Consider the following 13,472-nt stretch of genomic DNA (forward strand, 5'->3'; position numbering starts at 1 on the left):
TCTCACTGTTGCGGCCTCTCCCGCTGCGGAGCACAGGCTCCGGACGCACAGGCTCAGCGGCCATGGCTCATGGGCCCAGCCGCTCTGCGGCACGTGGGATCTTCCCAGACCGGGGCACGAACCCGTGTCCCCTGTATCGGCAGGCAGACTCTTAACCACTGCACCACCAGGGAAGCCCTCCACTTATTTTTAAAAGCTAACAAGATTTAGTCTTAAAGTTGCATTTTTTTAAGTATTTTGACCTGGTAATTACAGCCTTGGCAAGTTGATTTAAGAGAGGTAAACAATGCCTAGGATTCTCTTATCACATGGATGTTACTTAATTAGTTGTAGTAAGTTCTGTTTAAGTCAAATTATTTAGCAAAGTAGGTTCTAAGAAATAAATGGAATTTGGTTCTTCTAGTGTTTAATGCCCTGCTTTGATATGTAATACCTAAAGTCAAACATTGGGCTTCCCTGGTGGCGCACTGGTTGAGAGTCTGCCTGCCGATGCAGGGGACACGGGTTCGTGCCCCGGTCCGGGAGGATCCCACATGCCGTGGAGAGGCTGGGCCCGTGAGCCATGGCCGCTGAGCCTGCGCATCCGGAGCCTGTGCTCTGCAACGGGAGAGGCCACGGCAGTGAGATGCCCGCGTACCGCAAAAAACAAAACAAAACAAAACGAAAAATAAAGTCAAACATTAATGAACAGTTAACATTTGTGTTTGTTACATTGTACTTGTAAACATAAACAATGAAAAGTGCTTCTTGATTTCATGAATGCTGGAATTGTGTTGCTTTCCCAGGATGATTTTTCTCCCACAAGCAAGCTTCAGCGTTTGCTGGCAGAATCCCGTCAGATGGTTACAGATCTGGAGCTGAGCACTCTGCTCCCCATCAGCTCTGAGAATCTCAGCAGCACCGCCAAAAATGTACGTGGTTCCTTTTCTTTTGACCCCATCTGTAGTATGCAAACACTCCAGTCGTTGTGCGCAAACGTCCCTTTCTGTTAGAATGAAAGGGGAGGAGGTAGCAGGCTGGGTTTAAGGAGAAAGAGAAAGTCATACTCAGATGTCGCCACACCCAGACTTCCTCTTTCCAGTTACCTGGGCACATGCACGTACATTCTGGGGGATTTTTAAAAAATATTTTATTGTAGAAAATTTCAAATACAGATGTAGAAAGAATACTTCCAGTCACAGAGCTTCAGTAGCCATCGGCTTTCTGCTGTTTTGTTTCATCTTCCCCCATCCGTACCTGTTTTCTCCTGAAACTTTTTTTTTTTTTTTTTTTTGCGGTCCGCGGGCCTCTCACTGCTGTGGCCTCTCCCGTTGCGGAGCACAGGCTCCAGACGCGCAGGCTCAGCAGTCATGGCTCAGGGGCCCAGCCGCTCCGCGGCATGTGGGATCTTTCCGGACCGGGGCACGAACCCGCGTCCCCTGCATCGGCAGGCGGACTCTCAACCACTGTGCCACCAGGGAAGCCCATCTCCTGAAACATTTTAAAGCAAATCCTAGACATCATATCATTTCACTCATATGTACTTCATTCTGTAGCTCTAACAGATAAGGACTTTTTTCACACCCAGCCAAATTAACAGGAACTCTTTAATTTCGTCTAATGACTAGACCACGTTAAGGTTTCCCCATTTATCTCAAAAATGTCTTTTTACTCGTTATTCAAATCAATACTCAACCGAGGGCCATACTTTGCACTTGGATAAGTCCCTTAAGGTCTCTCTTAATCACTAACAGTTCCTTCTCCTTCCCTCCCTCCCTCTTTCCTTCCTTCCTTCTTCTCCCTCCTCTTTCCTCTTCTTCTTTCATTGTTATTTTTTTGTTTTTTTTGCGGCACGCGGGCCTCCCACTGTTGTGGCCTCTCCCGTTGCGGAGCACAGGCTCCGGACGCACAGGCTCAGCGGCCATGGCTCACGGGCCCAGCCGCTCCACGGCATGTGGGATCTTCCCGGACCGGGGCACGAACCTGTGTCCCCTGCATCGGCAGGCGGACTCTCAACCACTGCGCCACCAGGGAAGCCCCCAACCTTGATTTTGTCGGTCCATTTGATTTTAGCCATTCTAGTAGATCTGAAATGGCATCTCGTTGCCATTGAATAATTTGCATTTTCCTGTTAACCTAATGATGTGCATCTTCATGTGCTCTTTGGCCCTTCATATGTCTTCTTCTGTGCAGTGTCTTTAAGTCCTTTGCCCATTTTTAATTTGATTGTTTCCTTTTATATTAATTGAGTTGTAAGAGTTTTTCATAGTCTAGACTCAAGTTCTTTATCTTTTGTCAAATATATTATTAATATTTTCTCCTAGTTTGTGGCTTGCCTTTTCATTCTCTTAAGAATAAAAGAGCAGAAATTTGAAATTTTGATGAAGTCCAATTTATCCTTTTTTTTTTTTTTTTAATGGTGTGTTTTTTGTTCCAAGAAGTCTACCTCAAGGTTGTGAATATTTTCTCCTCCTAGAAGTTTTTTGGTTCTGTTTAGGTCTATGGTTTATCTCTTATTTAAATTTTGTGGATGGTGTGAAGTAAAGATCAAGGTTCATTTTTCTCCATACAGACTTTAGCTCCATCATCGTCATCATTTGTTGAAAAGACTGTCCTTTCTCCATTGAATTACTTTCAGCATCTTTATTGAAAATCTGTTGACTGTATATTCAAGGGTCTATTTCTGGAGTCTCCAATCCGTTCCATTGATATGGTTGTTCTCCTTACACCAATACCACACCAAATTGATTACATAACTCTATAGGAAATCTTGAAATCAGTATACATCCTTGACTTTGTTTGCAAAATTGTTTTGCCTATTCTAGGCCCTTTGCCAGGTCCATAGCAATTTTAGAGTCAACGTGTCAGTTTTTTTAAAGTGCCCTCTGGTATTGTGATTTCATTGAATCTACGGATCACTTTGGGAAGGATTGACATCTGTGAACAGAGTATATCTCCAGTTGCTTAGGTCTTCCTTCTTTTCTCTTAAACCATATTTTGTAGTTTTCATTGTAGGGGTCTTACACATTTCTTTTTAATTTATTTTATTAATGTATTAATTTTTGGCTGCATTGGGTCTTCGTTGCTGTGCATGGGCTTTCTCTAGTTGTGTCGACGGGCTTCTCATTGCGGTGGCTTCTCTTGTTGCAGAGCACGGGCTCTAGGTGCACAGGCTCAGTAGCTGTGGCACGCGGGCTCAGTAGTTGTGGCTTGTGGGCTCTAGAGCACAGGCTCAGTAGTTGTGGCACACGGGCTTAGTTGCTTCGCAGCATGTGGGATCTTCCCGGACCAGGGCTCTAACCCGTGTCCCCTGCATTGGCAGGCGGATTCTTAACCACTGCGCCACCAGGGAAGCCCCATTACACATCTTTTTAAAAATTTATTCCTAACATTTTGTTTATTGATGCCATCATATGTGGTATTTTAAATTTCATTCTCAAATTGTTTGTTGATGATATAAAGAACGATAATTGCCTTTTATAAATTGCATCTTTGCTACCTGGGCTCTTTGGTGGGGCTGATGGCAGACTGTGGGAGGGCTCACGCCAAGGAGTACTTCCCAGAACTTCTGCTGCCAGTGTCCTGGTCCCCATGGTGAGCCACAGCCACCGCCCACCTCTGCAGGAGACCCTCCAACACTAGCAGGAAACTTGCACAAGCCTCTTAGATAGCCTCATCCACCAGAGGGCACACAGCAGAAGCAAGAAGAACTACAGTCCTGCAGCCTGTGGAACAAAAACCACATTCACAGAAAGATAGACCAGATGAAAAGGCAGAGGGCTATGTACCAGATGAAGGAACAAGATAAAAACCCAGAAAAACAACTAAATGAAGTGGAGATAAGCAACCTTCCAGAAAAAGAATTCAGAATAATGATAGTGAAGATGATCCAGGACCTCAGAAAAAGAATGGAGGCAAAGATCGAGAAGATGCAAGAAATGTTTAACAAAGACCTAGAAGAATTAAAGAGCAAACAAACAGAGATGAACGAACAATACAATAACTGAAATGAAAACTACACTAGAAGGAATCAATAGCAGAATAACTGAGGCAGAAGAACGGATAAGTGACCTGGAAGACAGAATGGTGGAATTCACTGCTGCGGAACAGAATAAAGAAAAAAGAATGAAAAGAAATGAAGACACCCTAAGAGACCTCTGGGACAACATTAAATGCAACAACATTCGCAGTATAGGGGCCCCAGAAGGAGAAGAGAGAAAGGACCAGAGAAAATATTTGAAGAAATTATAGTTGAAAACTTCCCTAACATGGGAAAGGAAATAGCCACCCAAGTCCAGGAAGTGCAGCGAGTCCCATACAGGATAAACCCAAGGAGAAACAGGCTGAGACACATAGTAATCAAATTGGCAAAAATTAAAGACAAAGAAAAAGTATTGAAAGCAGCAAGGGAAAAACGACAGATAACATACAAGGGAACTCCCATAAGGTTAACAGCTGATTTCTCAGCAGAAACTCTACAAGCCAGAAGGGAGTGGCGTGATATACTTAAAGTGATGAAAGGGAAGAACCTACAACCAAGATTACTCTACCCGGCAAGGATCTCATTCAGATTCGATGGAGAACTCAAAAGCTTTACAGACAAGCAAAAGCTAAGAGTATTCAGCACCACCAAACCAGCCCTACAACAAATGCTAAAGGGACTTCTCTAAGTAGGAAACACAAGAGAAGAAAAGGACCTACAAAAACAAACCCAAAACAATTAAGAAAATGGTCATAGGAACATACATATCGATAATTACCTTAAACATGAATGGATTAAATGCTCCAACCAAAAGACACAGGCTTGCTGAATGGATACAAAAACAAGACCCATATATATGCTGTCTACAAGAGACCCACTTCAGACCTAGGGACACATACAGACTGAAAGTGAGGGGATGGCAAAAGATATTCCATGCAAATGGAAATCAAAAGAAAGCTGGAGTAGCAATACTCATATCAGACAAAATAGACTTTAAAATAAAGAATGTTACAAGAGACAAGGAAGGACACTACATAATGATCAAGGGATCAATCCAAGAAGAAGATGTAACAATTATAAATATATATGCACACAACACAGGAGCACCTCAATACATAAGGCAACTGCTAACAGCTATAAAAGAGGAAATTGGCAGTAACACAATAATAGTGGGGGACTTTAACACCTCACTTACACCAATGGACAGATCATCCAAAATGAAAATAAATAAGGAAACAGAAGCTTTAAATGACACAATAGACCAGATAGATTTAATTGATATTTATAGGACATTCCATCCAAAAACAGCAGATTACATTTTCTTCTCAAGTGCGCACAGAACACTCTCCAGGATAGATCACATCTTGGGTCACAAATCAAGCCTCAGTAAATTTAAGAAAATTGAAATCATATCAAGCATCTTTTCTGACCACAATGCTATGAGATTAGAAATCAATTACAGGGAAAAAAACGTAAAAAACACAAACACATGGAGGCTAAACAATACGTTACTAAATAACCAAGAGATCACTGAAGAAATCAAAGAGGAAATCAAAAAATACCTAGAGACAAATGACAATGAAAACACGACCATCCAAAACCTATGGGATGCAGCAAAAGCAGCTCTAAGAGGCAAGTTTATAGCTATACAAGCCTACCTCAAGAAACAAGAAAAATCTCAAATAAACAATCTAACCTTACACCTAAAGGAACTAGAGAAAGACAAACAAACAAAACCCGAAGTTAGCAGAAGGAAAGAAATCATAAAGATCAGAGCAGAAATAAATGAAATGGAAACAAAGAAAACAATAGCAAAGATCAATAAAACTAAAAGCTGGTTCTTTGAGAAGATAAACAAAATTGATAAACCATTAGCCAGACTCATCAAGAAAAAGAGGGAGAGGACTCAAATCAATAAAATTAGAAATGAAAAAGGAGAAGTTACAACAGACACTGCAGAAATACAAAGCATCCTAAGAGACTACTACAAGCAACTCTATGCCAATAAAATGGACAAATTCTTAGAAAGAGATAACCTTCCAAGACTGAACCAGGAAGAAACAGAAAATATGAACAGACCAATCACAAGTAATGAAATTGAAACTGTGATTAAATGTCTTCCAACAAACAAAAGTCCAGGACCAGATCGCTTCACAGGTGAATTCTATCAGACATTTAGAGAAGAGCTAACACCCATCTTTCTCAAACTCTTCCAAAAAATTGCATAGGAAGGAACACTCCCAAACTCATTCTATGAGGCCACCATCACCCTGGTACCAAAACCAGACAAAGATACTACAAAAAAAGAAAATTACAAACCAATATCACTGATGAATATAGATGCAAAAATCCTCAACAAAATACTAGCAAACAGAATCCAACAACACATTAAAAGGATCATACACCATGATCAAGTGGGATTTATCCCAGGAATGCAAGGATTCTTCAATATACGCAAATCAATCGATGTGATATACCATATTAACAAATTGAAGAATAAAAACCATATGATTATCTCAATAGATGCACAAAAACTTTTGACAAAATTCAACATCCATTTATGATAAAAACTCTCCAGAAAGTGGGCATAGAGGGAACCTATCTCAACATAATAAAGGCCAGATACGACAAACCCACAGCAAACATCATTCTCAGTGTTGAAAAACTGAAAGCCTTTCCTCTAAGATCAGGAACAAGACAAGGATGTCCACTCTCACCACTATTATTCAACGTAGTTTTGGAAGTCCTAGCCACGGCAGTCAGAGAAGAAAAAGAAATAAAAGAAATACAAATTGGAAAAGAAGAAGTAAAAGTGTCACTGTTTGCAGATGACACTATACATAGAGAATTCTAAAAATGCCACCAGAAAACTACTAGAGCTAGTCAATGAATTTGGTAAAGCTGCAGGATACAAAATTAATGCACATTGATCTCTTGCATTCCTATACACTAATGATGAAAAATCTGAAAGAGAAATTAAGGAAACATTCCCATTTACCATTTCAACAAAAAGAATAAAATACCTAGGAATAAACCTACCTAGGGAGACAAAAGACCTGTATGCAGAAAACGATAAGACACTGATGAAAGAAATTAAAGATGATACCAACAGATGGAGAGATATACCATGTTCTTGGATTGGAAGAATCAATACTGTGAAAATGACTATACTACCCAAAGCAACCTACAGATTCAATGCAATCCCTATCAAATTACCAATGGCATTTTTTACGGAACTAGAACAAAAAGTCTTAAAATTTGTATGGAGACACAAAGGACCCCGAATAGCCAAAGCAGTCTTGAGGGAAAAAAACAGAGCTGGAGGAATCAGACTCCCTGACTTCAGACTATACTAAAAAGCTACAATAATTAAGACAATATGATACTGGCACAAAAACAGAAACAGATCAATGGAATAAGATAGAAAGCCCAGAGATAAACCCACACACTTATGGTCAACTAATCTATGACAAAGGAGGCAAGGATATACAATGGAGAAAAGACAGTCTCTTCAATAAGTGGTGCTGGGAAAACTAGACAGCTACGTGTAAAAGAATGAAATTAGAACACTCCCTAACACCATACACAAAAATAAACTCAAAATGGATTCGAGACCTAAATGTAAGACCGGACACTATAAAACTCTTAGAGGAAAACATAGGAAGAACACTCTTTGACATAAATCACAGCAAGATCTTTTTTGATCCACCTCCTAGAATAATGGAAATAAAAACAAAAATAAACAAATGGGACCTAATGAAACTTAAAAACTTTTGCACAGCAAAGGAAACCATAGAGACAAAAAGACAACCCTCAGAATGGGAGAAAATATTTGCAAACAAATCAATGGACAAAGGATTAGGACAAAGGATTAATCTCCAAAATATATAAACAGCTCATGCAGCTCAATATTAAAAAAACAAACAACCCAATCCAAAAATGGGCAGAAGACCTAAATAGACATTCCTCCAAAGAAGACATACAGATGGCCAAGAAGCACATGAAAAGCTGCTCAACATCACTCATTATTAGAGAAATGCAAATCAAAACTACAATGAGGTATTGCCTCACACCAGTTAGAATGGGCATCATCAGAAAATCTACAAACAACAAATGCTGGAGAGGGTGTGGAGAAAACGGAACCCTCTTGCACTGTTTGTGAGAATGTAAATTGATACAGCCACTGTGGAGAACAGTATGGAGGTTCCTTAAAAAACTAAAAATAGAATTACCATATGATCCAGCAATCCCACTACTGGGCATATACCCAGAGAAAACCATAATTCAAAAAGACACATGCACCCCAGTGTTCACTGCAGCACTATTTACAATAGCCAGGTCATGGAAGCAACCTAAATGCCCATTGACAGATGAATGGATAAAGAAGTTGTGGTACATATATACAGTGGAATAATACTGTAAATACTGTAATACTGTAATACTGGAAAAAATGTGGCCATAAAAAGGAATGAAACTGGGTCGTTTGTTGAGACGTGGATGGATCTAGAGACTGTCATACAGGGTAACGTAAATCAGAAAGAGAGAAACAAATATCATATATTAACGCATGTATATGGAACCTAGAAAAATGGTACAGATGATCCAGTTTGCAGGGCAGAAGTTGAGACACAGATGTAGAGAAGAAACGTATGGACACCAAGGGGGGAAAGCCGCAGGGTGGTGGGGATGGTGGTGTGCTGAATTGGGAGATTGGGATTGACATGTATACACTGATGTGTATAAAATTGATGACTAATAAGAAAAAAAAAAGCATCTTTGCTAAATCCACCTATTCTAGTAGATTTTCTGTAGCTTCTTAGGATTTTCTACATACACAGTCATGTCATTTGTGAATAAAGAATTTCTTTTTCTAATTTTTATGCCTTATTTCTTTTTCTTTACCTTATTGCTCTGGCTAAGACTTCCAGATCGATACTGAATGGAAATAGTGAGAGCGAACATCCTCGCCTTGTTCCATGAAATACTCTCTCTGGTGGCATTTCTTGCTTAGCTCTTCTTCACATTGGAATTTTGTTAGACTCAGAGTTCTATGGGGCAGTTTCTGTGTGACAGATGATCTGAAACTAGGACATTAACCATTTTAGAATCAACATGCTCACTGCCACTAGCTTCAACAGGTTATTGCAAAGATTACCTTAAAGAATACTGGGCTCCCTGAATCGTGATTTTTAAAAGTATTTGTGCCATGTGTGCCGTATAAGCTTTTCAGAGTAGAAACCATGATGGACTTGTGGTGTTTTCTAGGAAGATTTTTTTCTTGACAAAATCTTTGAAGCATTAGCGAAGTAGTTTATTTACATTGGGGCAGAACATATTTTTAAGTATTGGTGATGATTTTTAAATTTTTTAACAGCTTTGTTAAAGGATAACGTGCATACCATAAAGTTCTCCCATGTAAAAGTGTACAATTCAGTGGTTTTAGTATATTTACAAAGTTGTGCAACCATCACCATAGTCTGACTGTAGAACATTTTCATCATTCCAGAAGAACCTTGTACCCACTGGCAGTTTCTCCCCACTCCGCCTCCCCCAGCCTCGGGCTGACACTCATCCACTTCCTGTCTTTATGGATTTGTTGGGCAGAGATTTTTCATCAGAGTTTTTTGAATAGAATTCAGGGGACCCATAAACTTTGACGGGGATAAAAATTACACTAAGGTTATTTTTATTAACCTCTAATTAAAATGTAGCACTTCCTTCAATTATGAATATAGGAAACAAGCCATCATAGTACCTACTACCTGTGACTCTGTCATTAGTAGAGATCACAGAGTTTCCTACCATATTACTGTTATTACGGATATCTTGACATATCATTTACACTTAGTACTACCTCAGCATTACAGACCATTAGGCCTGCTGCTAGATCTTATTATTTAATGCACTAGTAAAAAGGATATGTATTATTATATCACAGTCCTGTTTAATATTTTGATAACCACAGTTATATCTGCCGTAATGCAACATACAGGTTCCTAAAAATCACCACACAGTGCAAACCTGCACAATAAAAACCACACAGTTTATGGGGAAAATGGGGTTTTGAGCATAACACTCAAAAACTTTATCAGTGACCCATTTTTTAAAAGGACAGGAATGTAATTTAAACGGTAGTACAGTTTTATACATGTTAAGTAGTTAAGAAATACACAAATATTGCCATAAATGTGGCACTTTACCTTGAAAAAGACCTGAAGTCTGCAGGTAGAACTGGGCCTCGGAGAGGAGGTTGCAGCTTGTGACTTACTGGAAAGTGGTAGAAGGAGGGTTAGTGGATGGAAAGTCGTAGCAGCAGATGTGGATGGATGTGGCTCGTGACACGCCGCGGGTGGTGGTGGAGGGGCGTGGGGTGTGTATTCCTACACGGCCCGGCCCAGTTCACCTAGTGTTTCTCGTGGACAAAGTCGCACATTAACAAACACAAACTTCACATCATGCTCAGGTTGTTCCCTAATATATCCGATGCGTTGGAACAAATGTATGTTTTCAAAACAAGTGTCATAGCAGAACCAACTGTATTTCAGAATAACCTCTCCTTTAGGGTTTTATGTTAAATTCCTACCTAAGATGTAATCAGGAGCTCCCTCACTTTTGTCCTCGTAGCACAGCTGGGAGTGTGTTTGTGTAACATCTCCATCAGAGTGCGTGTCACAGTACATGACAGCTGATTACATCCATGGGTCTCTGCTCCTCCGTGCGTGCGTTAAGGAGCCCCTCTCACTCATCCTGCCTTCCCCAGTGTAGCACATGCCATACCTGCTACAGAGGATGCTCCTTGAATGGAACTGATAGGAAGAGTTCAGGAAAAAGGCAGAACAGTGACCCTCAGGTATAGACTGAAAAAATGCTAAAGGTATTTGAGGTTGGTGAAAAGTTGGTTTAAGAGAATATTTGAGCTAGAAAGATCTTAAAGAGAGATCCAATCTCAACCATTCATTTTACAGGGGAGGGCAGGTGATTAAATCTCTTGCTTAACATCCCACATGATTCTAATCAGATAATCATTTAGTTGGAAAAAAATACTGTCTTCAGATGTAATATATTTTCCCATGGATTGTTAACTGATTCTAAAGATGCTGGGAAAACAGAATTTTAACTAACAGAAGTCTACTTGGCAATGCACTTTGCAAACTCCTCCCCTCTGGTCCTTTGAACAGAGTATAACTGGTTACAGAAAAAGTAAATACTGTTGTAAAAAATTCTTAATTTTTGCAGTAAGGAAGCAGGGTAAGTTCTGAGCAGCCTGTCTGCTTCACCAGGGTTTTGCCATCTGTCGCTAAAGACAAGGGTCTTAATTCAAAGCCTTTCTCTGAAATAGGTACTCTCACACATTGCTGGGGGAGCACAAAGCGATTCAGTCCTTCTGGCAAGGAATCTGTCAGTGTTTTCTAAAAACTGCAGAAGAGCTGACCCTTTGCAGTGGCAGTGTCACTTTGGGAATCTCTCGTTCAGGTACAGCCACATGTGTATAAAATGGTATATGTACAAGTTTTTCATGGCAGCATTGCTTTATAACAGCAAGAGTTAGGAAACGATCCAAGTGCCTAGCAAGAAGGAACTGAGTGAATAGCCGTGGCACATGGACTATTACCATGAGACAGAATAGGAAGGTCTTGGATGCAGAAATATTTCCAGGATATACTATTAAGTGAAAAGAAGCAGGACGCTGAAAGATTCATGTGGTATTCTACATATGGGATGGGAATAAGGATATATATATATATATATATATATATATATATATATATTTTATATATATATATATTTTTAAGAATATATATATTTTTGAAACCATGCTCAGGTATTAACTACTTAAAAACCCCCAATAAGTTAAAAATAGAGAAAAAAGGAAAGAGTAAAACAGCACAGCTGCCACATCTCATTCACCCATGGCAGGCTTCCTGTGGTGTTGGGGTCAGGGGGACACAGCCTGAAACCGAATTTGGACTTTTGACCAGAACATGGGACATCCTCATCACTAGTTTGCAACTGTCGGGATGACCTGTCAGGGTTCTCGACCTTTTCTTTTTTCTTTTTTTTTTTTTAATAAATTTATTTATTTTTGGCCGCGTTGGGTCTTCATTGCTGCGCGCAGGCTTTCTCTAGTTGCGGCGAGCGGGGGCTGCTCTTCGTTGCGGTGCGCGGGCTTCTCATTGCAGTGGCTTCTCTTGTTGCGGAGCTTGGGCTCTAGGCGTGCGGGCTTCAGTAGTTGTGGCACACGGGCTCAGTAGTTGTGGCTCGCGGGCCGTAGGGCGCAGGCTCAGTAGTTGTGGCGCACGGGCTTAGTTGCTCCACGGCATGTGGGATCTTCCCGGACCAGGGCTCGAATCCATGTCCCCTACATTGGCAGGCGGATTCTCAACCACTGAACCACCAGGAAGTCCCTAGAATGATGTTTTTAAATAAAATAAAATACATCAGGGTGTAAAATACCTAGGAAGCCTCTTCCAGTAGAGAGGAAGCAGCATGATTAAGAGCACAGAGGTCTGGAAGCACCGAGAGTAATCCCAACATGGTTCAAACGTAGGCCCCGTGGGAGGAGGCAGAGGCTGAGCAAGGCCAGGTTCTCCACTGGAGTCTACCGGTGTCTTTCCAAGCTTCCTTCTCCTCTTCTTTCCTTCTTTTTCTTTTTTAATATTTGCCCCAGACCTAACAATGCTACACCCTTAGTAGGCACTGTAATGAATTAAAGTGTCGCTACGACTTGTTGATTCTTCTTGATGACCACCGCATTCACTAAAGGCTCACCGCAGAGTCTATATAAAGGCTGACAAAGAGCCAGTTATATTTGGGCATCAGCCAATTGCCATGGTTTAGCCATACACGTATGGTAAAGCAAACAGAACATTCCAGCTACGGTTTAGAGACAGGGACCCCACACATGAGCGGGAAATCAACACATCTTTTGGGTGGATGACGTTGGTTTTATGAAATTACTTCATTGTATTTCATTAATTCCCTAAGGTCTTTTAAAGGCATTTCCGCTATATTTGTGTATTGTCCTCTTAAGTATTTTCTAGTTGTTCTATCCTGGGTATTAATTTGGGAGTTGTTTTGTAGAATGTGGAAGTCTCAGAAGAGTCAGCTGAAAAAAATACCCTTCTCGGTAATTGAAGAAAACAAATTCATGTATTCATGGTGATCATGGGTAAGTCACCTTTCCTTATCTCACCTTATATCTATATTTAATAAGTAACTGGGGAGCACTGATAATGTGGAGTCCCAGCAGTGCGTTTGTGTGACCTGTAATCCTTTCTCTTTTGTTTGACCTATTTATACACACCTTCTAAATTTAATCAGAGTAAAATGTCAGTTACTTATAAGAGAAATGCAGATCAGAAAGTTCTTGTTCTCAGTACCCAGAATTTTAAACCTAAGGAAGTGAATTCGTATAGCTTTCAAAATCGGAATGTAAACTCACATGTCAGCATTTCATCTGAATGTCTGTCTGGAAAGAAATCTTCCTGCGGGGTTTCAAGTCTTATAAAAA

General features: G+C 40.3%; 1 protein-coding gene across 1 annotated transcript in view; it reads left to right on the plus strand.

The window, feature by feature from the left end:
• Positions 1 to 13,472, plus strand: part of CCDC62 (coiled-coil domain containing 62) — a 41,183-nt gene that overhangs the window by 26,638 nt on the left and 1,073 nt on the right. Inside the window, exons 11-12 of the mRNA XM_027124949.1 lie at positions 786 to 911; positions 13,043 to 13,130. Coding sequence (XP_026980750.1) covers positions 786 to 911; positions 13,043 to 13,096 — 180 coding nt within the window. The 3' untranslated portion in view covers positions 13,097 to 13,130. The remainder of the gene's footprint in view (positions 1 to 785; positions 912 to 13,042; positions 13,131 to 13,472) is intronic.

Source organism: Aethalodelphis obliquidens, unplaced genomic scaffold (genome assembly GCF_003676395.1).
Source record: "Aethalodelphis obliquidens isolate GAN/ISIS:26980383/991018 unplaced genomic scaffold, ASM367639v1 scaffold28, whole genome shotgun sequence".
Classification (NCBI taxonomy): Eukaryota; Metazoa; Chordata; class Mammalia; order Artiodactyla; family Delphinidae; genus Aethalodelphis; species Aethalodelphis obliquidens.